This window comes from Rissa tridactyla, chromosome 1 (genome assembly GCF_028500815.1).
Source record: "Rissa tridactyla isolate bRisTri1 chromosome 1, bRisTri1.patW.cur.20221130, whole genome shotgun sequence".
Classification (NCBI taxonomy): domain Eukaryota; kingdom Metazoa; phylum Chordata; class Aves; order Charadriiformes; family Laridae; genus Rissa; species Rissa tridactyla.
This window is the reverse complement of record NC_071466.1, coordinates 218351139-218376129: the sequence shown is the minus strand read 5'-3', so window position 1 is coordinate 218376129 and position 24991 is coordinate 218351139. Positions and strand designations below refer to the sequence as shown.

At 65.6% G+C, this 24991-nt stretch overlaps 2 protein-coding genes across 2 annotated transcripts in view; one reads left to right on the top strand and one right to left on the bottom strand.

Annotated features, from left to right (window-relative positions):
* SND1 (staphylococcal nuclease and tudor domain containing 1) overlaps nucleotides 1–24991 on the top strand; it is a 145464-nt gene that overhangs the window by 113914 nt on the left and 6559 nt on the right. The window lies entirely within an intron of this gene.
* On the bottom strand, nucleotides 16507–18648 carry LRRC4 (leucine rich repeat containing 4). Its single transcript, XM_054188630.1, has one exon. The coding sequence runs from the start codon at nucleotides 18532–18534 to the stop codon at nucleotides 16540–16542; it is 1995 nt and encodes a 664-aa protein (XP_054044605.1). The 5' UTR covers nucleotides 18535–18648; the 3' UTR covers nucleotides 16507–16539.

Here is a 24991-nt window from a genome sequence, read left to right as displayed (position 1 = left end):
GCAGGGGATGCAGGGTGGATGCAGGATGGATGCACAGGGGATGCAGGGGGGATGCTCGGAGGATGCAGGATGGATGCCCAGGGCATGCAGGGTGGATGCTCAGCAGGTGCAGGGTGGATGCACAGGGGATGCAGGGTGGATGCACAGGGGATGCAGGGTGGATGCACAGCAGATGCAGGATGGATGCCCGGGGATGGCGGGTGGGTGCCCGGGGGATGCAGGGGGGATGCTCAGAGGATACAGGGTGGATGCACAGGGGATGCAATGTGGATGCACAGGGGATGCAGGATGGATGCTCAGCAGCTGCAGGGTGATGCACGGGGGACGCAGGGCGGATGCCCAGGGGATGCGCAGGGGATGCAGGGGGGATGCTCAGAGGATGCAGGGGGGATGCCCAGGGGATGCAGGGGGGATGCTCAGAGGATGCAGGGGGGGTGCACAGGGGATGCAGGGGGGATGCTCAGAGGATGCTCAGAGGATGCAGGGGGATGCTCAGAGGATGCAGGGGGGATGCACAAGGGATGCAGGGGGGATGTTTGGAGGATGCAGGGGGGATGCTCAGAGGATGCAGGGGGGATGCAGGGAGGATGCTCAGAGGATGAAGGGGGGATGCAGGGGGGGATGCTCGGGGGATGCAGGGGGGATGCACAGGGGATGCAGGGGGTACGCTCAGAGGATGCAGGGGGGGTGCACAGGGGATGCAGGGGGTATGCTCAGAGGATGCAGGGGGGATGCACAGGGGATGCAGGGGGTACGCTCAGAGGATGCAGGGGGCGTGCACAGGGGATGCAGGGGGGATGCTCAGAGGATGCAGGGGGGATGCTCAGAGGATGCAGGGGGGGTGCACAGGGGATGCAGGGGGGATGCTCAGAGGATGCAGGGGGGATGCACAGGGGATGCAGGGGGGATGTTTGGAGGATGCAGGGGGGACGCTCAGAGGATGCAGGGGCGATGCAGGGGGGGATGCTCAGAGGATGCAGGGAGGATGCACAGGGGATGCAGGGGGGATGCTTGGAGGATGCAGGGGGGACGCTCAGAGGATGCAGGGGGGATGCAGGGAGGATGCTCAGAGGATGAAGGGGGGATGCAGGGGGGGATGCTCAGAGGATGCAGGGGGGGATGCTCAGAGGATGCAGGGGGGATGCAGGGGGGACGCTCAGAGGATGCAGGGGGGATGCAGGGGGGGATGCTCAGAGGACGGAGGGTGATGCCCAGGGGCGGTGTGGGGTTGCACAGCAGCAGCCCAGCGGATGCGGGGGCGAGGTGAGGGGGATGCCCCGCGGCTGCCCGGTGGCAGATGCAGAGGGGCTGGATGCGCGGCGGGTGCGTAGCCGATGCCTGATGGGTGCAGGGTGGGCGAATGCCGGAGCTGCCGCGGCACCAGCGCGGGGCCCGTGGGCCGGCCGGCTGCTGGCAGCGCCGCAGGGCCCTCCTCGGCGGGAGCGGCCGGCGACCTTGCATGGCCTCCGCTAATAATAATTACATAAATTGCCCTGCAGGGGAGCGGCTTTATCTTCTCAGCTGACAAAAAAACTGAAAATTACTTTCTTTTGATCTTCTGAAGGAGAAAGTACCCGGGCGCCTGGCGAGCTGCGTGCCGGCGTTCCCGGCAGGGCAGCTCGCAGCAGCGCTGGGTGCTGTTTCGGGCTTTTCCTGCCCATTTTTCTGGGGGAACGCGAGTGCCGCGGCCGCATCCTGCCTGGGGTTGGGGGGCCAAAGCCGGGTGGGGGCTGCCGAGCGTGTAAAGGGCTTCGCCTCCGCCTCCCCCTTGGCTTTAATGCGCTCTCATTAAGGTCTCTCGATACCGAAACCCACTAACTCGGGCGACTTCCCCGATGGAAGCTTCTGTGTCACCGGAGCGCGAGATCCATTTTGTGTAATTACGCCGTGATTCATAATTTCAATATGGGATAAAAAAAAAAAAAAAAAGTAAAAATGCCCTCCGCAGCCTTCAGCCGTCTCCCGGAGCGACTGTCGAGAGAAAACTCGGCAATTTATGCACAGATGACTTCGCTCTTCCCCGCTCCTGCCCCGGCCCTTCGCCGCCTTTACACCCTGGCACCGGTGCTGCCGGTAATCCCTCGCTCCGGTTAAATTACCCGTCGTTACCGAACGCCTTCGCCTCCTCCCCACCGTGGCCGAGGGGGGGGGGGGTGCAGAGGCTCAGCCCTCCCGCCTCAATCTTTGCCCCCTTTGGGATGGTGGGATCCGGCAGGGCGCTGGGTGCCGGTGCGGTGAGCGGGTGCCGCGGATCCGGCGCAGGGGTTCCTCCACCGGCTCCTGTGGAAACGGAGCGGGGGGGGGGTGCCCTTCGCTTTTGGGGGGGTTTAAGTAAAGGAGACCCTCCCCCGGGCAAGCGGGGGTGTCCTGGTGTGGGGTACGGACCAGCTGCGGTGCCAGCGTGGGGCTGCGTATGGAGAGGTGGCGCCTTCATCTTGCCCCGTCTTGGGGGACTGGGGCAGGAATGGGGGGGTCTGGGGCAGGAATGGGGGGACAGGAGCCAGGAGCTGGGGCAAATAAGCTGCTGTCTCCCTGGCGGAGCGTGGGCAGGGCGATGCAGCGAGGGGTTTCGCCACTCGTGCACTCTGTGGCCTGGGTTGCCCTGGCCTCCTCCTCCTCCTCTTCCTCCTTGCCCTCCTCCTCCTCCTGCCCAGTGTCGCCTCCTCTGCTTGAGTCAACGATGGGGGTGTGGATGCAGCTGTAGCTGCAGATGCAGATGTGGGCACGGATGCAGATGTGGCTGTGGGTGCAGCTGTAGCTGCGGGTTCAGCTGTGGCTGTGGACGCAGATGTGGATGCGGACGCAGATGTGGATGCGGACGCAGATGACGCTGTGGATGTAGATGGGGGCACAAATGCAGATGTGGCTGCAGATGCAGTGGGGTCCGTGGATGTAGATGTGAGCACAGATGCAGTTTTGGCCATGGATGCAGGTGTGGATATGGATGGAGATGTGGGCATGGATGAAGATGTGGATGCGGATTCAGATGTGGATGCAGATGCAGATGTGGGCACGGATGTAGGTGCAGACACAGATGCAGATGTGGGCATGGATGCAGCTGTGGGCACAGATACAGTTGTGTCCATGGATGCAGATGTGGGCACAGATGCAGATGTGGCCGTGGACGCAGACACAGACGCAGATGCAGATGTGGCAGTGGATGCAGATGTGGGCACAGATGCAGATGTGGCCGTGGACGCAGACGCAGACACAGATGCAGATGTGGCAGTGGATGCAGATGTGGGCACAGATGCAGATGTGGCTGCGGGCGCAGGGCAATGCAGCCAGCTGTGGGGCTCGGGAGCGGCGAGAGCCTGCGCCCACCCGAAACACCGCAGGTTGGTGGGCGCAGGGACATGGGGATGTGGGGACACGGGGATGTGGGGACACAGGGATGCAGGGACACGGGGACAGGGGAGGCATCTCCGTCCCTGCTCAGCATCTTGCGGCCTGCGTCCGGCTGCTGTAAACTGCTGACCCGCGTCCCAGGGGCACGGCTCTGCTTCCTCAGCGCATCCTGGAGGCTCCGGCTCTGCCGGCACTGCCCGCCCTGCACCAGCCAGCGCCTGTCACATCCCATTACCCTTGCTCGCCCGCCTGCCTGCGCTGGGGGGGGTCCTGCCCACCTCTGCCGTTGTGGCCCCCCCAGCACCTCCCAGCCCTGCGGGGAAGGGGGGGGTCCTGAGCCCCTGGGTGCTCACATGCCAGTAATGGGGGGCAGAGGGGGTGCCGGGGGCAACCGGGACGGCACAGCGCGGTCGCCTGCCCCACCGCCTGCGGCTCCGCTGCCCCCCCCGGGCTGTGTTTCTCCTTCCTGCGCCGACCCCATCAGTGTTTCGCCCCATCTGGGCCTCGATGCGCGTGGAATTTCGATGGGGGCTCTAACAAAGCCGCAGCTGCCGGCTCGCCGCTGCCCGGCTCTGGGCGCTGGCGGGCACCGGGGAGGGGGGGATTCCATGCTCCGGCCGGCTCCTGCGTGTGTCCCCCGAAGCAGCCAGGCCTGAGGTGGGGTGGCAGTGATGGGACGGTCCCCTCCCGTGGCGCCGTGGCACATGGCGGTGGCTCACCCTGCTCCTCCCGGTTGTGCCGGGCATCGCCGGGGCGGGAGGAGGGCGATGGCGGCAGCACCGGGGCGGTTGGGCTTGGCCGGCGCCGTGGGCACGGCTGCGGGTCACCCCTTGCTGCTGGTTTTCATCGGGGCTGGCCAGGCGCTGCCAGGGGTCCCGGGGGACAGGGAAGGGTCTGGTTTGGCTTAGTCAGCAGCTTGCAAAGCCGGCGTGGCACGGCATGGCACGCCACGGCACACCACGGCACGGCACACCATGGCACAGCACGGCACGGCCAGGAGGCGTGGGGCACTGGCGCTGCCCTCCCGGCTCTGCGTTTTGGGGTGCAGATGGGGTGATTCAGGGCAACAGGGGGTCGGGACCCGAAACATCCCTCGGGGACATCCTGGCGCATGGCGCCCGGCTGGCAGCAGGGCAGGGGTCTGCCCCTACCCCTCTGCCCGGGGGCCATGGCTGGAGGGACCCCTGCCCCCCCCCCAGATTCCACGCTCCCCGTGGGGCGCAGCAGCCAAGTGCCCCGAGACTGCGGTGGCTTCGTCCCTCCTCCGAGGACGGCGGCGCAATGGGGTGACGTGAATAAGTGACGCGTCCCCCCGGGGGAGGATTAAAGCGCTGCCACCCCAGGGAGCTGCCGGGGGCCGGGGGGGGACGCGATGGGCACCTTCATTTGGGGTTTGCCCCGGGTGGCTCCTGCCACGGTGTCCCCTCGCCCTGTGTGGTGATGCCACCCCCGGCGTGGCTTTGGGGTTCGGTGGCCGCCCGCGCTCCCGCTTGTCCCCAGAGTCCATGGGGCTCTTGAACTGTGGCAGCCCCCTCCTGGGGGGCAGGGGGGCGGGGTGGCAGCCCCCCCCCCCCCCCAACCCGCTCTGAGGGTCCGGGGGGGGTGCTATCCCTGTCTGCAGCCCTGCTGCTTGCCTGGAGTGTGGGGGGGTCCCGGGGTGTTGCGCGGAGGGTCTCGGGGGGGGGTGATTCCCTTCGGTTTCCATGGCAACCGGATGATGGGGACATCCCCCATCCTCCCTCCATCCGGCGGATGGGGCTGCCCGGTGGGGAGCTGGGGCGGGGGGCGGGTCACGGCTCCAGACCCCCCCTCTCCCGCGTCACCCTCCCTGCAAAACCCCCTCTGGTGCCGTAATCCTGGGAAATGGGCCCAAAACGTCCCCCGTGCCCCAGGACGCTGCGCGTGCTCCACTGCCTGCGCCAGCCCCTGCCACCCCTTGTCACCCCCTGCCACCCCCTGTCACCCCCTGTCAGCCCCTGTCATCCCCCTGCCAGCCTCCCCCAGCCCCTGTCACCCCCTGCCACCCCTTGTCCCCCCCTGCCAGCCTCCCCCAGCCACTGTCACCCCCTGCCAGCCCCTGCCAGGTCCCCAAGTCCCCCCAGCTCCTGCCAGATCCTGCCAGCCCCTGGCACCCCCTGCCACCCTCTGCCAGCCCCCCCCCAAGCCCCTGCCCTGTCCCCAGGTTCCTCCAGCCCCTGCCACCACCCCCCAGCTTCTGCCAGCCCCCCCAGCCTCTGCCAGCTCCCCCTGCCACCCCCTGCCACCCCCTGCCACCCCCTGCCATTTTGTCCCCATCATTCTGGCCGCCGGTACGTGCCAGGTCCATAAAATCCTGGGTTAAACTCTGGAGTCCTCCAGGAGCTGAGCAAAAGGAGCGTTTTATTCTTTATTCCCCTTTTTATTTTCTTTTTTCCTCACCTCCTTCCCCTGTGCGCTTCAAAGGCGGGGTGTCAGTGCAGGGAGCAGGGGACGGGGACAGGAGGTGACAGCGGGGACGAGCCCCAAGGAGGGGGTTTGCTCCTCGGTGTGTCCCGGCGGGGGCCGGGGGGGGGGGGGTTGGCAGGCGATGGCACCCGGCTCTGTGCCTGCGGGTGCGCGCTCACACCCTGTCCCCAAATGCGTGTCACCCCCCGGGGACAGGGCTGGCCTGTGTCCATGGAGTCCCCGCGCCGGGACGGCGCGATGGCACGGGACCAGCCACCCCCGGCCCCGCTCACCGCGGCGCAGCAGCGGGAGTGAGGTGGGAAGCCACGCTGGCAGAGCTGTGCCGTGCTGTGCCGTGCCGTGCCATGCCATGTTGTTCCATGCCGTGCCGTGCCGTGCTGTGCCATGCCATGCCGTGCCATGCTGTGCCATGCCGTGCCGTGGCATGTTATGTCATGTTGTGCCGTGCTGTGCCATACTGTGCTGTGCCATGCCATGTTATGCCGTGGTGTACCATGCCATGCCATGCTGTGCCATCCACAGTGCCGTGTTGTGCCGTGCCATGCTGTGTTGTGCCGTGCCGTGCCATGCTGTGCCGTGCTATGCCATAGTGTACCATGTCATGACGTGCCATGCCATGCCGTGCCATGTTGCGCCATGCCATGCTGTGCCGTCCACAGTGTCATGCAGTGCCATGCCACGCTGTGCCATGCTGTGCTGTGCCATGTTGTGCCATGTTGTGCCGTGCTGTGCCATGCCATCCACAGTGCCGTGCTCTGCCATACTGTGCCGTCCTGTGCCGTGCCGTGCCATGTTGTGTCCTGTTGTGCCGTGCCATGCGGTGCTGTGCCATGCCATTTTGTGCCATGCCATGCCATGCAGTGCCATGCCATGTTGTGCCACTCTGTGCTGTGCCATGCCGTGCCATGCCGTGCCTTGCAGTGCCGTGCTGTGCCATCCATAGAGCCATGCCATGCCATGCCATGCCATCCACAGTGCCATGCCGTGCCATGCTGTGCCATCCACAGTGCCATGCCATGCCATGCTGTACTATGTTGTGCCATGGTGCGCCATGCAGCGCCGTGCCATGCCGTGCCATGCCATGCTGTGCTGTACCATACCGTGCCGTGCCGTGCCATCCGCAGTGCCAATGTCAGGCAGGCTGGGGATGCCCCAAGCAGCGATGCCCATGAGAACGCCGGGGTGCAGAGCTCGGCTGCGCCAGCCATGCCGCCCAGGATGGCGCTGCCGGCTGCTCCGGCGCTGCTCCGGCACGGCCGGCACTTCCTGGGAGCTGGCTGAGAGGAGGGGAATCACTGCGTGCCGCCACGGACACGACTCCCGTGGGTGACCTCCCCAGCCGCTACCTACGATCCATTACCTGGAATTGCGCATTTATTCCTTTACGGCCCCCGGGGGCATGTCGGGCGCGCAGCCCCCCCCCCCGCACCCCGTGGCCGCCCGCTTCGTTATTAGCAGGCGATGGTGGGGCTTAACGACCACTGGTGCCTTGGGGTGGGGTGGGGGGGGGTGAGGGGTCCCTCCCCATCACCGGTACCCAGCACCCCCCAGGGCAGGACACCCGTCCCGCGGCCACCCCAACACCCCGGCATGGGGGGGTCCCCTCCCGCAGGCACCCTGTTCCCCCCTGCCCATGGGTGCTGGCACCCAGGATCCCGCCCACTCCCCCCCCCAGCCCTTCTCCTCCGCACCCCCATTTCCCCCCAGATTGCCGGGCTCCAGCAGGGACTTTGCGGGGGGGGGGGGGGGGGCAGGTGGTGCTTCCCCCCTCCCCTCGCTGATGGGGAGCGAAACGATGGGCGTCTATCACGAAATCCTCCCTGTGACGCGTGTTCTGCCTCCCTGTCGTCGTCCCCCCCCCCCAAAACGTGTGGGGCTGGACCCTGCTTCACCCCATGGGGAATTGCTAATCCCCCTGCGAGCACCCTGCACCGCCCCCCCCCCAGGGCCCGGGGGTGCGAGCATCCCGACCCGGCAGGGGGTGGGGGGAGTTGTTCCCTTATCGATTGCCTCGTAGCCCACATTTTTCCTTTATCGTTACGGCTTTAATTAGAGGCTCCGGCTGCTGTGTCAGCAGTTCACGGCAGCCCTGGAGGCCGCGGCTCTGCGGAGCGGACAGGCACTCTGCCTGCATCCCTGCCTGCCTGCCTGCATCCCTGCCTGCATCCCTGCCTGCCTGCATCCCTGCCTGCATCCCTGCCTGCTGGCATAGCTGCCTGCCTGCATCCCTGCCTGCATCCCTGCATCCCTGCCTTCCTGCATCCCTGCCTGCATCCCTGCCTGCATCCCTGCATCCCTGCCTTCCTGCATCCCTGCCTGCATCCCTGCCTGCATCCCTGCATCCCTGCCTTCCTGCATCCCTGCCTGCATCCCTTGCATCCCTGCCTGCATCCCTGCCTTCCTGCATCACTGCCTGCATCCTTGCCTGCCTGCCTGCATCCCTGCCTGCATCCCTGCCTGCCTGCCATGGGGTCAGTGATGGTCCGCCCTGGAGAGGGGACAGCAAAGGGCTACCAAGATGCTGAGGGGACTGGACCCCCTCTCTGGTGGAGAAAGGCTGAGGGATTTGGGTCTCTTCAGGCTGGACAAAAGACGGCTGAGGGGGGACCTTATCAACGCTGATAAATACTGAAAGGGGGGGTGTCAGGAGGATGGGGCCAGGCTCTTCTCAGTGGTGCCCGGGGACAGGACAAGGGGTAACGGGCACAAACTGGAATATTATGTTTTGTCCAAATATGAGGAGGAACTTCTTTGCTGTGAGGGTGGCAGAGCCCTGGCACAGGCTGCCCAGAGAGGTGGGGGAGTCTCCGTCTCTGGAGACATCCCAAACCCCCTGGACGCGTTCCTGTGCCACCTGCTCTGGGTGACCCTGCTCTGGCGGGGGGTGGGACTGGGTGATCTCCAGAGGTCCCTTCCCACCCCCGACACGTGCCCGCACCCAGGTGGCCACATGGCAACCGGCGTGTGGCCGGGGGATGTAGCGGAGGGGTTCCGGAGAGCCCCAAACCCCGCCGGCCGCCCCCCTGCCCCATCCCGGTGCCGATGGGTTTTCCCAGCTCTGGGGGGGACCCCGCGTGGGACAACGCGGGGGGGGGTCCTGCCATCGTTCCTAGTGGCACCATGCCACCCGACTGACCCAATTTAGGGGGTTCCAAGCCATAAAGGCCAATTAGGCGGGGACGGGGTGCGGTGCGTTATGCAAATCAGCTAAACTGTTTATGCAAATGAGCCCGTGCTGCAATCCTAATGACTCGGGGCGGGGGAACGGCAAATGAAATGGCAAATAAAATGCTCTCCCCCTACAAAAAAACCCAAAAAGCAGTCGCCGCAGTCTGCGGTTTAGGGTTTTGGGGGTGAAAATCCAGCGGGAAAGCTGGCGGGGGGGAGAGGGGAGAGGCAGGATGGTGCTCAGCCCTCCCCCCCCACCTCGCTGCCGTGCCTCAGTTTCCCCACCTGCCCCAGTGGAGCGGGGCCGGGGCCGCGCCGACCTCGCGCAGCTTCTTGCTTCTGGGTATTTTTAATCTTGGCAAGGATGTCTGTCCATCCGTCCGTCCGCCCGCCCGCCCGCCCACTCGCCCACCCACCTTCCTCCACCGCCCACGTTCATCCTCCTCCTCCCTCCTGGCCGAGCTCCCCGTGTCGGCCATGGAGACCCCGCGCTGCATCCCCGGGGGGGGGAATATGGGGGTCCCCGGGGAGTCACCGCCTCCTCCTGCTGCCGTCTGCCCCATGGGGAGGGTGGGTGTTCCTTGTGGGGGCTGTGGGGCTGGGGGCTGCAGAGATGTGGGGCTGGGGGCTATGGGGCTGTGAGGATGTGGGGCTGGAGAGCTGGGTGCTGCGGGGCTATGGGGCTGGGGGCTGTGGGGCTGGGGGCTGTAGGGCTGTGGGGATAGGGTCTGCAGGGCTGGGGGCTGTAGGGATGTGGGGCTGGGGACTATGGGGCTGGGGCAGGGGTCCCCAAACCCCGGTCTGGGGACAGGGGACCCTCTCCCGGCCACGTCCCCGGAGATGCGGGTGGCACCGGTGGGCTCGGCAAAGCCCTTGACACCAAAAAACCTTGCGGGGGGGGGGAGGGGGGTCCATGGGGGTGGCCAGTGCTGGACCACCACCCGGTGGGGCAGCATCCAGCCCCCCCCACGGACATGGGGTGGGGGTCCCGGCGATAGTCCCCAAGGCTCCCACGGCGGCCTGGAGACACATATGCCACCCGGGGGAGGGGGAGACCCACACTGGGGGTGGGGGGAGCAGCCAAATTGCCCCCCATCCCCTCCCCTGCCGGGAACCCAAGGGTATATTTTTAACGGGCCCTGCGCTCGGCTATAGCCGTGCCGGCGGCAGTAGCCACATGGGCCGCTGGCGGTAGCCACACTTGCAGGAGTCGTGGTGCCCCCCCCGCAAAGTTCAGATGGGTGATGTTGGGGGTATCACGTCCCCCCCCTCCCCATTCTCCCCCTCCTCACCCCAGCACCCCTCCGCCGCCCCGATCCCGGCCGGAGCTGCCGGCTCCTGGGGGATTCCGGGAAAAACCGCCCCATCGGCAGAATTTTCCCAAATCCAAGGCGCTTGGTTATTTTGCCGCGCTCGGATGAATCCGGCCTTCGATTACCAGGCGTTAAATCTCCTGCGCGCCGACGTATGTGCCCCCCCCGCCTTCATCCCTCATCTCCCCCCCCCCCGCCCCCCAGCATCCAAACCCCACCGGGCCCAAACGCCGATCCTGGGCTACCATACGGATCCTGGGCTACCATATGGCACGGTGCCGGTGCCGCCGCCAACCCGCCGAGCTGCAAAAAAACCAGCCCCCCCCCCCCCCTTCCTTGTCCGTCCCGTACCCCCCCCCCCCCAATCTGCAGCACCGGCGCCAAAAATATCCGCAGCAATAAGAATAATTAACGGCTTGGGTGGCCCACGCCGCCGGGATGGTTGCCACCCGGTGACACCGGGGCAATGGGGACTCCCCCCCCCAGCTTCTCCGGGGGTGCCACCGCGGTGCCATGGCAGGGGGGTGGGTGTCCCGCTCGCAGCACTGGTGGGACCCCCCCCCGCCCCCCGCCGCGTCCCACTGTGTCCCCAAGCCGCAGCCACACGGGGGTGGGCGCCGGGAGCGTGTCCCCCTCCCAAATCCCCACCGCCGGGGCGGGGGGGGGGGAATGTTTCAGGGCGGCTGCTGTGACATTTGCTTTTTTTTGTGGGTTTTTTTTGTGGGTTTTTTTTTTTTTTTCCTGAAAGCGCATATTTTTATTTAGTAAATATTTGCCTTTTATCCCGGCGGCTAATCACCGCGCTGCTCTTGCCGAAACGCCGCCGCCGTAGGCCGGGGGGGGGAAAGAAAAGGCCCCCCCACGCCCCCGGCACCGTGTCCCCCCCACCCCACCCCGGCCGAGCCCCCCGCTGTGGCTGGGGGAGCGGGGGGACGACGGGGGGTGCCCCGTCCCGCTTTTGGGGTGCTGGCAGAGCCCGTGGGCAGGTGGGGGCCGGTGCCCGCCGGGGGGGGGGGGCGGGGGGCGGGGGGGGTGTTGCCATAGAAATTAGCCGTAACGAAGCCGGGAGGTTTTAATCACGGGACGCTGCCGCGCGGCCCCCGCTCCGCCGTGGGGGGCAGGGACGGGGAACCCGCCGTGGGGCGGGTTGCGGGGGGGGGGGGCCGGGCACCGGCGGGCTTCGGTGTGGGGCACCCTGCCAGTGCCCGCCACCCCCTGCCTGTATCGTCACCCCCCCGCCCGCACTGCCACCCCCTGCCTTCACTGCCCCCCCGCCCTCACTGCCCCCCCCCGCCTGCACTGCCCCCCCTGCCTGCACTGTCACCCCCCTGCCTGCACTGTCACCCCCCTGCCCGCACTGCCACCCCCCATCACACTGCCCCCCCGCCTGTACTGCCCTCCCAGCCCTCACTGCCCCCCTGCCTGCATTGCCACCCCCTGCCTGCACTGTCACCCCCCTGCCTGCACTGCCCCCCCGCCCTCACTGCCCCCCCCGCCTGCACTGTCACCCCCCTGCCCTCACTGTCACCCCCCTGCCTGCACTGCCCCCCCGCCCTCACTGCCCCCCCCGCCTGCACTGTCACCCCCCTGCCCTCACTGTCACCCCCCATCACACTGCCCCCCCTGCCTTCACTGCCTCCCCGCCCTCACTGCCCCCCGCCTGCACTGCCCCCTGCCTTCACTGCCCCCCCGCCCTCACTGCCCCCCCTGCCTGCACTGCCCCCCCTGCCCTCACTGTCACCCCCTGCCTGCGCTGCCACCCCCCATCACACTGCCCCCCTCCATCACACTGCACCCCCGATCACCCTGCCCCCCCCATCCCCCCGCAGCCCCCAATCACCCCCCACCCCCCCGTGCCCGCCGCGGACCGCCCCCCCCCCCCCGCACCCCCCCCCCCAGCCCTTTTTCCCGGCGGCCGGGGGCCGATTTACTCGAGTGCTGGAATTTCGGGCTCAAACTGGAGCCGAAGCGCTTAAATACAATCAAGCCGTCACTCCGACCCCGCCCCCCCCGCGCCCCCCCACAGCCGAGAGGGGGGGGGGCCGGGGCGGGGGGGGGGGAGGAGGAGTGCGGAGGTGCCACGGAGGGGGGAGGAAGGTTCCCGCCCCCCCGCCCCCCCCCCCCCAGCACAGCGCGGGGTGAGGAAGACGAGGAGCCGTGTTTGCGGGAGCGGTAGGAGCCGGGAATAGAGGGCGAAGCAGACGCGTGGTTTTGACCAAAAAAAGGCGAAATAGCAGAAAAAAAGCCCACCCACCCCCCCCCCCCCCGACGAAGCTCCACCGCCGGGCGCCCGACGCCATGCTCTGCGGGGGCCGGGCTCGGTGCCCCCCGGGGCTGGGCCACGGTGTCCCCGGGGGTCCCCCTGCTCCCTCCGCGGTGCCGGAGGGGACGCGGGGGCGGCAGAAGGGTGGCCCTGGCGGGGACTGTCACCCCGGCGCTGCCGCAGGGGCTGGGATGGGGTGGCACCTCGGGGACGCCCGTGTCCCCGGGTGTCCCCATGTCCCCGCACTGGCACCCAGGGCACCCCGTGTCCCTGTCACTGGCACTTGGGGGTCTTTCTGTCCCCAGCCGCCAGCACACAGGGCACCCCGTGTCCACCGATGCTGGCACCTAGGACACTCTGTGTCCCTTTCAACCGACACTTGGCGGTCATTATGTCCCCACCGCCAGCACCAAGGCCACCCCATGTCCCTGCTGCCAGCACTTGGGGGGGTCCTCCGTGTCACCGGCACCCAGGGCACCCCGTGTCCCCTGCCACTGGCATATGGGGGTCCTTATGTCCCCAACCACCACAGGACACCCCATGTCCCCCGCCGCCAGCAGCCAGTGGCACCCCGTGTCCCTGCTGCTGGCACCTATGGCACCCTGTGTCCCTGCCACTGGCAGTTTGGGGTCCTTGTGTCCCCACTGCCAGCACCCAGGACACCCTGTGTCCCTGCTGCTGGCACTTGGGGCTCCCTGTGTCCCCGCCACCAGCACCCAAGGCACCCCGTGTCCCTGTCACTGGCACTTGGGGGTCCTCATGTCCCCACCGCCACCACTCAGGGCACCCCGTGTCCCTGCTGCTGTCATCAGGGGTCTCTGTGATCCGCCACTGGCACCTGGGTCACCCTGTGTCCCTGACACCGGCACCAGGGGTCCCTGTGTCCCCGACACCACCACTCAGGGCACCCTGTGTCCCTGCTGGTGGCACCCCGGGGTCTTGGTGTCCCCACACCCCCAGGGGCCCCGGTGGCCCCGCAGAGCCCGGGGTCCTGGTGTCCCCATACAGCTGGGGGTCCCAGTGTCCCCGTCGCGGTGCTGGGGGGTGGCTTCTGTCCCCCTTCCCCTGCCCCCCATCTCTGAGCGCAGGCGCCCAGTGACTCATTCCCGGCTTCGCCCCCCCCGGGCTCCCAATTTGTCCCCAATTACCCAATTTTTCCAGCCAGGGAACCCATAAATTGAGGGGGGGCGGGGATCAGCACCGCCCCCCCCCCCCCATAAGCGGTGGGGGGGGGTCCCATAGCAGGGGGATGCACCAGCATCTCTACCCGGGTGTCCCCCCCCCACTAAAAGTGGGTGACACCGGGGGGCGTCCCACCCTCGGGTTCCCACCTGGATGCTCAAGCCGGGGGGGGGGGGGGGGGCACAAAGCTGGTGATGCCCCACCCCCCCCCCCCCCCACCCCCCCGGACATAAACACGGTTTCCCAGCCAAAATTCAGGGCAGCCTCCCCCCCCCCCCCCGTCCCCCCCCTATTCCGTGTCGCTTCTCCCTCCCCCGCCGCGATTTTTCGGAGGCTTTTTACTGGGAAAACAAAAAAAGCAGCAACAGAAAAACCCTTTCAGGCCGGCGGCTGCCGGGGGAGGGGGGGGGGACAATTGGGGGGGGGGACGGGACACGGCGGGGGGGGACACGGAGAGGGGGGGAACATGACAGCAAACCCCCCCCCCGACCCCCGCAACCCGCCGGCTTAACCCCTCAGGGACACGGCATTACAAATTTTGAACAATATTTATTAAAATACAAAAATACACTCGGTTGGGGTTTTTTTTTTTTTTGTTGGGTTTTTCTTTTTTCCCCTTATTTTTTTTGTGTGTGTTTTTTTGGTGGTTTTTTTTTGGTGGTTTTTTTTTTTTGTTTATTTTTTTTTTTCGTTTTCGGCTGTTTCTCAAGAGTACACCCCCGCTCGCCCCTGGCGCGTTATATAGAGAGATATAGATATAGATAGAACTTCTGCTTCTCCTTCCTCCCCTCCCCCCCCCCCGTGCCCCCCCCGCCCCCCCCCCCCCGCAGTTTTCGTTCCGCTTTGACACCCTCCGGTCATTTATTTTTTTTTTTTTTTTTTTTTTTTTAAAGCTAAAATAAGAAATTAAAGTAGTTCCAACGCCCGGGGGGGGGTCGTCAAGGAGGTCACCACCCCCCCCCCTCGCTACCCGACCATGCCAAACTCCCCCCCCCACGGAACAACCCCCCCCGCCCCCAGCCCCTCTGGACCCTCCCCCGAGGCACTTGCCGTCCCCCTCGGGGATGGTGCCCCCCCCCCCGCCCCCCCCCCCGAGCCCTTAATTTCTCCCAACTCCCCCCCCCCCCCCCCCCATTCCATGAGCAGCCCTTGGGATAGGCTTGGGGGGGGGGGTGTTCCCCACATTTTCCCCCCCACCCAAGGAAAGGGGGGGTGTGGGAAAAAATACCGCCCCCCCCGCCCCCCCCCGAAATAATTATAATAATAACAATAAAAGGACTAAAAATCGCAGGTCTACAATCATATGTCAGGTCTCCCGGTGGGGGCTCCCCCGGCCCCCCCCCCCCCACCCCCCCCCCGGGAGCCGTAGCCCTGTGCCGGTGCCCCCCCGGACGCGGTGCAGGGGGACGGGGACATGGAGCAGAGCGGGTGGGGGGGGGGGGGGGCACCCACTCCTCACCCCCCCCATAACCACTGCCCCCCCCACCCGCACCCAGCACCCACCCGCCTGGGGTTGGGTTTTCTATATTTTTTTTTTTTTTTTGCCCCTTTTCTTGGGGTTTTTGTCGGTTTTTCGTGTTCATTTTTTGCGTGAATACATTGCAGACGGCCATCCCCCGCCCCACAGGCTGCATCACATTCCCCCCCCCGCCCCAAAAAAATAACACCCCCCCCCAAAAAAAAACCCTCACAAAAATAAAACCCTAAACCAACGGCCACCCCCCCCCCCCAAAAAAAAATAAACCCAAAAATGATGTTTATTTATTGCATTTGGAAGGTTTTGGCACAGCGCGGTGCTCGGGGCGCCGGGGGAGGACGGGGGGGTCCAGCCGCATCCTGACCCCCCCTTCCCTTTCCCCCTTCCCCCCCCTTTCTCCCCCCCCCCCCCAGTTCCTCCCCCCAGCGGGCTCCTGCCTGCACTCCCCGCTCCTGTGCAGGGGGGGGCCCCTGCCGCCGCTTTCGGCAAAATTGCAAATATTTTCCCTTTTTCTTTTTTTTTTCTTTTTTTTTTTTTTTTTTTTAAACTCTCCCTCTTTTTAAATAGAACTTGCGAGTTAGAAAATAGTTTCTTTGCCGTCGGTCGGTCGGTCGGTCGTGGGGGGGGGTTCTTTTTGTTTAAATTTTAATATAATCTGCTTCTCTCATCAGCCCGGAAATTTAATATATAAGCATGTACAAGAAAAAAAAAAAAGTCTCTTCCCCCGCTCTGTACAAAAGTTGCTGTCTATTTATTATTTTTTTTTCCTTTTTTTTTGTTGTAGTTGTTGTTGGGGGGGGGGTCGCTTTGTTGGTGTTTTTTTTTTGTTCCGGTTTTGTGCATTCTATTGCATTTGTAATTTTGAGGGGGGGGGGGGCTGCGAAAGGAAGAAAAGAAGGGAGGGAAAAAACGAAGAAAACAAGAAGGAAACAAAGGAAAAAAAGAAGAAAGAAGAAGAAGGAAAGAAAAAAAGAAGAAAGAAGAAAAAAGAAAAAAGGAAAAAAGAAAAATAAGAAGAAAAAAGAAGAAAAAAGAAGAAAAAAGAAGGAGAAAAGAAAAAGAAAAAAGGAAAAAAGAAGAAAAAAGAAGAAAGAAGAAAAAAGGAAGAAAAGAAGAAAAAAAGAAGAAAAAAGAAGGAAAAAAGAAAAAGAAAAAAGAAGAAAGAAGAAAAAAGGAAGAAAAGAAGAAAAAAGAAGAAAAAGACGAAAAAGAAAAGAAGATAAAAAAAGAAGAAAAAATAAGAAGACAAAAAAAAAGAAGGAAAAAAAAAGGAAGGAAAAAATAAGACGCAAAAAAAAAAAAAGGGAAGAAAAAAATCTCCCCCCCCCCCAAAAAAAATTAAGTCATATCTGGGTTTCCTGGACTTTCTCCTTGGTGTGGGTCTGGATTATATAGGGGTCCGCCAGGGTGGTGCCGGGGGGGTGCAGAGAGTTCCCCAGGCTGTTCTCTGTCCAGTGGGCCCCGTGGGCGGGTTTGTAGGTGTTGTAGTTAATGTGGTCATGGATGGCGGGCAGCACCACCGCCCCCTCACCTGCTCCGCCGGCCGCGCTGGCCGCCGTGGTGGCCGCGGCGGCGGCGGCGGGTGGGATGTCCTCGTCCACCTGGATGATCTCCACCGTCCGGGCGGCCGTCACCGTGCTGCGTTGCTGGTGTCGCTTGCGGAGTTTGTAGAAGACGATGAGCATGGCCGCCGCCAGCAGCGTCACCGCCACGAAGCAACCGATGATGATCTTGGTGGTCTTCATCACCTCGTCCAAGCTGGTCTGCATCTTGTCGCCGGAGTCGGCGGTGGGTACGGCCACCTGCTTGGGCGTCCGGGTGGTCTGGACCAGGACGGTGGTGGTGGTGGTGTACGCCGGCTGGTAGCCCGTCGACGTGGTGGGGACGGGCTTGGTGAACTTGGGGGAGATGTCCTCGGGGGAGATCTCGGTGGTCTCCACTGTGACGGTGGTGAAGAAGCTGTAGTTGGAGGTGTTGAGCTCGGCCGTGCTCACGTTGAGGTAGGCCGAGGCGTTGGAGTTCCCCGCCACGTTGGTCACCATGCAGGTGTAAACCCCGGTGTCCGTCAACAAGACGTGGGAGAAGTTCAAGGTGCCGTCGTTGAGGACGGAGATGCGCGGGTGGCTGGACGCGTGGCTCAGGACCGTCCCGTTAGGCAGCAACCACCTAACGGAGGACATGGAAGGAGTTCGGCACTTGAGCTCGGCCACCCGCCCCTCGGAGATGTTGAGGTCCATGGGGGCGTCCATGATGAAGGGCGCCGAGCACTGGAAGGAGGTCTGGTCCACCTCCACCAGGAACCTGCCCCGCATGTGCAGGGGGGCATGGCAGCGCCCGCAGCAGGTGGAGTTGGTGGGGATGTACTCCCGCAACCACCACGACAGCCAGAGGATGTCGCAGTCGCAGTCCCAGGGGTTGTGGTGCAGGTGGAGCTCCACCAGGTACCGCAGCGGGGCGAAGAGGTCGTGGGGCAGGGAGGAGAGGTTGTTGTGGGCCAGGTTGAGCTCCACCAGCGCCGTCAGGTCGTCGAAGGCGTTCCGCTCGATCAGGTTGATCTGCGAGTTCATAATCCAGAGCTTTTTGAGGGACTTGAGCCCGTGGAAGGAGCCCGGTTTGATCTCGGGGAAGTTATTGCCCGACATCTCCAGCTCCTCCAGCCCCACCAAGGGCGTCAGGTTGGGCATGTCCTTAATGTTGCACATCCCCAGGTTGAGGTACTTGAGGTTGTACAACCCCTCGAAAGCCCCCTCGGAGATGTACTCCAGCTTCTTCAGCTCGCCCAGGTCCAGGCGCATGAGGGAGGGCACCCGGTTGAAGGCGTACGAGGGGATGCTCTCGATGGGGTTGTTCCTCAACCACAGCTCCCGCAGCTTGGAGAGGTACTCGAAGGCCCCGCTGGGGATGACGGTCAACCAGTTGTCAAAGAGCTCCAGGGTGTTGAGGCTGGCCAAGCCGTTGAAGGCCCCCACCTCGATCTGCCGGATGGCGTTCCTGCCCAACTGCAGGACCTCCAGGTGATGCAGGTGCCGGAACGTGTCCGCCTGGATCATCTGGATGTTGTTCTCCATGAGGTTGAGATAGCGGGTGTTGGAGGGGATGCCAGGGGGCACCTCGGCGAGGCCGCGCCGGGTGCAGACCACCTTGCTGAACTGGTTACTGCAGGAACAAACGGAGGGGCAGCTCTGGGGGCCGGGGGAGGCGGCGGCGACGTAGAGAATCCAGGCGTGGAGGGTCAGGTAGGAGACCAGGGCAGCTCTGCCGGCGCGGTGGCGGCGGTGGTGGTGACGGTGGTGACGGTGGTGGTGGTGGTGCACAGTTACCTGCCACAAGAGCTTCATGATGTGGCACGTTCATCATTCACCATCGTCTGGGGATGTCGGCGTGAAGAAGGAGAAGTGGCTCAGGGCCCCCCCCCCCCGGCTCCCGGCTCCGACGAGCTGGGCCCGGTTGGGCCGGAGAGGGGAGAGGGGTCCGGGGGAGGAGGGGGGGGGGTCGCGGTGTTGGGGGGGGGTGGGGGGAGCCGCGGAGAAGGAGGAGGGGGGGATTAAGGAAAAATGAAAATTTAGCCCCCCCAAAAAAAGCGAGAATGGGGTTGGGGGGGGGGGGAGAGGAAAGAGGCGCCCTCCCTCCCCGCTCTCCGGCCGTACCTACCTGGGGAAGGGGCGGGGGGGTCCGGGGGGGGCTCGGCGCCCAGCAAAGGGGGAGTGTTAAGGGGGGGGGGGAAGACAAAATGGCTCCTAGAGGCTGCGGTGCAGGGGGGGGGGGGAAGGGGGAGGGGGGCGGCCCGGCTAAAGGGGGGCCCGGCAGCCCCCCGCCGCGGTGAGCCGGGCTGGCCGAGCCTCGCAGCGCCGGCCGTGGGGCAGCCCCGGGTGGCCCGGCATGGCGGCCCCCCCCCCCGGGGGAGAGGCCGGCGGGGGGGGGGGGATAGAAAAATGTAAAAAAAAAATTTAAAAATTTAAAAATTTAAAAAAATTAAAATAATTCAAATGCAAATGGAACGGAAAAGGCAATCGAGATGGGAACTAAAAATGGAAAATTAAAAATCAAAAGGAAGAGGGAAAATATAAGGGGAAAATAAAAAGGAAGAGATAAAAATAAAAAGGAAAAAGAAAGGGGAAAGGGAAAGGAAAAATAAAAAGGCAAAAGAAAAAGGAAAAGGAAAAAAAAAAAGAAAAAGAAAAAGAAGGAAAAGATAAAAAGGAAAAAAAAAAGAAAAAACTAAACGTAAAAAAAAAAATTAAAAATATATAAAAATAAATAAATAAATAGCTAAAAGCCCCCAAAGGAGAGGAAAAAACCCCCAATTAGCGGAGGGGAGAGGCCGAGGCGGGGGGTTCTGCCGGCGGTGGCGGTGGGGGGGGGGGGATGGTGCCGGGGAAGGTGGGGGGGGTCGGTTGTGGGGGGGGGTCGCCCCCGTCTCGTCGCTCGCCGTTCTCCGGGTGGGTCGTGCTGGTGGTGGTGCTGGTGGGGGGGTTTGTCCCGTCCCCCCCTCCCGCCTTCCGCGTCCCGCGTCCCCGCGTGTCGCTTTCAGCGGCCGGGCCGCCCGCGCAGTGCGGCGGCGGTGGCGGCGGTGGCGGCGGCAGCGGCGGCGGCGGCGGCGGCGGCTGTGGCGGCCCCGGGGCCGGCGGGCATCCTCCGGTGCTAACGGGCGTGCGGGCCGGGCGGAGGGGCCCCGGCGGCGCGGGGGGCGCGGGGGGTGCGGGCGGTGCGGGCGGCAGCCGCGCAGGCGGCTCTCTCATCCTTTTGTCCTTCAGTGGGAGCGCGGATGGATTGCTGCTGACGCATCGTGTCGGGAGCCCGGCACCGCTCCGGCACCCCCCCCCGAAACACCCCCCCACCCCACCCCACCCCCCCCCACCCGCCTTCCTTCGCCTTCTCCACACACAGCACCCCCCCCCCACCCCGCCTTCTCAACCCCCACCCCCCCCCCCACCCCACCCCGCAACTCCCCGCCCCGCTTCGCCGGTGCGGCGGCGGCGGCGGCGGCGGCGGCGGCGGGCGAGGAGCTATTTTGGGGCTCGTTGCTTCTGGGAGGAAGATGCGGGATGGGCTTCCTCCTCCTCTTCCTCCTCCCTCCCTCCCTCCCTCCTCCTCCTCCTCCTCTCCCTCCTCCTCCTCCTTCTCCTCCTCCTCCCTGCTCGCAGACCGCCATGGGGATAGTGGGGGGGGCCGGGGGGGGCAGCGCCGCGGGGTGAGGATGGACGGACGGACGGACGGACGGAGGGATGGACGCTGACGGAGCAGCTCGGCAGCTTTAAGGTGATGGGGGGGGTGCGGGGGGGGAACGCGGCTCCGTCCGGGTGCAGCCCCCTCCCCGGGCTCGGGGCTGAGACCTGGCAGAAGGCGGGACACTGATGGAGAGGATGAGCCTGGCTATGCGGTGGTCGGGGGGGGAAACATGGTTGCGTCTGTGGCTGGTGGCCCCCACACCCCCCCCCCCATGTGGCACAGAATCCCGTGGACCTCCGGGTGCAGCCCCCTCCCCGGGTTCGGGGCTGAGACCTGGCACAAGGTGGGACACTGATGGAGAGGATGAGCCTGGCTATGCGGTGGTCGGGGGAAGGAGGGACATGGTTGCGTCCGTGGCTGGTGGCCCCCACAGCACCCCCATGTGGCACCGAATCCGGTGCCCGTGAACCTCCGGGTGCAGCCGCCCCAGCCCGGCTCGGGGCTGAGACCTGGCACAAGGCGGGACACTGATGGCGAGGAAGAGCCTGGCTATGCGGTGGTCGGGGGAAGGGGGATCATGGTTGCGTCCGTGGCTGGTGGCCCCAGCGGGCCCCCCATATGACACAGGATCTGACGCCCGTGGACCCCTCGGGTGAAGCCCAAGTCCAAGCTCAGGGCTGAGACCTGACACAAGCCGGGACACTGATGGAGAGGACCAGCCCAGCTCTGTGGCGGTGAGAAGGGGGGACGTGGTTCTGTCCGTGGCTGGTGGCCCCCACAACCCCCCACACACCCTCCCCATGAGGCGCTGGATCCAGTGCTCATGGCCCCCTTGGTGCAGCCCCATCCCCTCCCCGGCTCAGGACTGAGACCTGGCACAAGCCGGGACACTCATGGAGAGGATGAGCCCAGCTCCGTGGCAGTGGTGGGGACATACGCGTGGTTCCATCCATGGCTGGTGGCCCCCACAGCCCCCCCCAATGTGGCACAGGATCTGATGCCCACGGACCCCCATGTGCACCCCCTCCCTGGCTCAGGGCTGAGACCTGGCACAAGCTGGGACACTGATGGAGAGCATGATCCGGTCTGTGCGGCGATCGGGAAGGGGGGGGGGGGGGGGACGGGACACACCACACATGGTTCTGTCCGTGGATGGTGGCCCACAGCCCCCCCGTGTGGCAAAGAATTCAGTTTCTATGGACCCCCAGGTGCAGACCAAGTCCGGGCTCAGGGCTGAGACCTGGCACAAGCTGGGACACTAATGGAGAGGGTGACCCCGGCTCTGCCGGTGGGGGGGGCCCACCTCCTGCTTTTTGGGGTACGGGTCGGGGGGGGGTCCTGCCCCTGCTGCCGCCCTGCTCCCCCCCAACCCCGGCAGCTGCAGGGTGGCCCAGTGGATAATTAGCGCCGGGTGGTAACGAATCCCTGGGATTGCCAGGGGCAAAGGCTGGCACCGCCAGGGCCCCGTGGGTGCCAGCAACGGGGGGGTGCTGCTTGGGATGGGGGTCCCCGGGGTGCTGGGGGGGCGGCCCCCCAGGCTGGCTGGGGGTGGGGGGTTGACAGGGGGAGGCGATGGCGGGGAGGAACCTGGGAGCGTCTTTGGCGGGGAGGGGGGGGTTCAGAACCCCCCAGTGTTATGTGGATTCTCTGGTGTCTGATCGAAGCCACCCCCCCTGTCCCTGCCAGGTGGGCATCCCTGGGGACCCCGCGCAGGATTTCGGTGCCCGGGGGGTGGCCCCCACCCCCGTGTCGGGATGGAGTGGGGTGGGACGGGGGGGTGGGTCGCGGGACGGGGACACACCAACAGCACCCGCCGTGCAAGGGAGGGGGGCTGGGACCCCCCGGGGAGCGGGGCCGAGCACCCAAACTGGGGGGCAAGGAGGGGGAGCGGGGCTGTGCCCACGGGTGGCACTTGGAGCTGTCACCCATGTGCCACTGCTGGGTGCCCCCAGGCGGCTGGGGGGTGCTTGGGGTGGCCCCTTGGGGACACCCTGGGTGACGGCACCCCGGGACGCTCCCTGCAGGGTGCCAGGCCCCAGCGGGGGCCACCGTCCCCGTCTTGGCAGCACATCCCCAGTGCTGCCCACCGCCAGGCGTGACAGCGGTGTCCCCTGGGTGCCGCAGGATCTGGTGGCCTCAGGTACCCCACGGGAGGGTCCCCCCATGTCCCCTGTCCCCCACGGCAGAGAGCAGCGGGTCGCGTCCCCTCCTCGCCCGAGCAAAGCTCGCCATGCCATTACTGTCCCACTCGTCCCCTCGCCGGTCGCCCGGCTGCAGGGGGGTGGCACAGGGGACGGGGGGGGCGCCTTGGCCACCAGAGCATCCCCCCGCAGCGCTGTGGGGGTGCTGCTGCCTGGGGAGGTGGCACGAGCACCCCTGGGGGACAAGGGGTGACCTGGGGCTGTGGCAGACGCGGTGCCGGGGACGCAGGTGGTGGAGGGGACACGGTGGGGACAGGTCACGGCGGGAGGGACGAGCTCCAGGGTGGGCAAACGGCTCTGCGTCCGGCAGCGCCGAACAATATTAACCACACGGACGGCGGCCTAATTAAATTACGGCGAGGGGGCACCCGTACAGCACCGCAAGGACCACGCAGCAGCCTGGCCGGTGACGCTGCCACGCGCCCGGTGTGCCGGCATGTGCCAGCGCGCTGGCCACAGTGGCCACCAGCCAAACCCTGTCCTGGGCCACAGTCCCGGCGACTGGAAGGGGCTGTGGGAGGACCACGACCCTCTGCCCATCCCCACCAGCGCCGCGGTGCTGTGCCGTGTGCCCACCGCCGCTCACCCCCTGGCCACCGGGCCACTGGTCACAATTAGCAGCCGGCCCTTGACGAGGGATTGATGGCGAAGGGACGGAGCTCTGGTGATGGAGCCGAGGTCGGCGTGGCACCGGGAGGCCTGGCGGCATGGCCGTACCGGCTGCCGGAGAGGGCGAGCGCGGGCGTCTTGATGCGCGTGTCCGACCTGTGCCGGCACCCATGGGTGCCCCGGCTCTGCCTGCACCCGCTGGTGGGCTGGCGGGGGGGGGGTGGGTTGGGGAAGGGGGTACCAGGGTGGCGTTTTGGGGGGGGTGCCGAGGCGTGCGGGGCCGCGTCCCGCTGCCCTGCGGGCCGGCTGCCGCTGGATGGAAAGGCAGCTTCGTGCCGGGGGCCGTGGCACAGCCTGGCGTTACGCACCGGGCAGTACGGCCACGACGGCCACGGGGCACGGCACGGCCGGGGGGCACCGAGCTCGGCCTGCCCGGGGTGGGGGGATGCCCTGGGATACCCTACCCGGGGCGGGGATGCGTTGATCTGGATGGGATGCTGTGCCTGGGGGGGGATGCTCTATCCAGGGGGGGGATGTACTGCCTGGGACTGGGGGGGGCAATGCCCTGCCTGGGTGGGATGCCCTGTCCGGGGTGGGATGTTGTGCCCAGGGAGGGGGGATACCCTGTCTGGGGGGGCATGCCATGCCCTGAGGGGGATGCTCTGCCCATGGGGGGGATGCCATGCCCGGAGGGGGGATGCTCTGCCCATGGGGGGGATGCCGTGTCCGGGGGGGCATGCTCTGCCCAGGGTTGGGGGGGGGCGGATGCCATGCCTAGGACGGGGATACCCTGTCTGGGGTGGGATGCTATGCCCAGGGGGGGATGCTCTACCCGGGGGGGGATGCTCTGCCCAGCGGGGGGATGCCCTGCCTGGGGGGGGGATGCTGTGCCCTGGGTGAGATGCCCTGCCCGGGGGGGATGCCCTGCCCTAGGGGTGATGCCTTGCCCAGGGCGGGTGCGCTGTCTGGGGGGGGGATGCTCTGCCCAGGGGGGGATGCTGTGCCCGGGGGGGGATGCCCTGCCTGCGGGGGATGCTGTGCCCAGGGGGATACTCTGCCCAGGGAGGGGTGTCCTGCCCAGGGTGGGATACTCTGTGGGATGCAGTCAGGCACAGGCAGAGACTGGGTGCAGGCAGGGCTGGGTGCAGGCAGAGCCCGTGCAGGGACCCCCGGGGGCCAGCCGCATTCACCAGCCGCGGCTGCAGCGGCAGGAGCTGCCTGCACAAGCCATCGGGGGGTCTGGGGGTGCAGCCCTCCCCCAACCCTTGGAGCTGGGCTCGCTGCCCCCCAAACCCAGTAGCCCCGTCTCGGTCCCTCCTCTGGCCCCGTGTGGCTCCGGGCTCTGCCTGCCCTCCCCAGCTGCCCCCGGGTGCAGGCAGGGAGCAGGTAAGGTGCAGGCAGGGAGCAGGCAGGGTGCAGGCAGGGAGCCCGAGCCGCAGGGGATGGTGAGCTCCTGCCTCCGTCCCTGCCTGGTTCCCTGCCCTGGGCATTGCTGGGAGCAGAACTGGGTGCCCGTCGATCAGAGTTGGGTGCCCCTGGCAAAGATCTGGGTGGCCAGGAGCAGAGCTGGGTTCCATGGAGCAGAGTTGGGTGCCCTTGGAGCAGAACTGGGTGCCCAGGAGCAGAGCTGGATGCCCATGGAGCAGAGCTGGGTGCCCGTGGAGCAGAGCTGCGTGTCCACGGAGCAGTGATGGGTGCCCAGGGAGCAGAGCTGGGTGCCAATGGGGCAGAGCTGGGTGCCCCAGGAGCAGAGCTGGGTTCCTTGGAGCAGATTTGGGTGCCCATGGAGATGAGTTGGGTGCCAATGGGGCAGAGC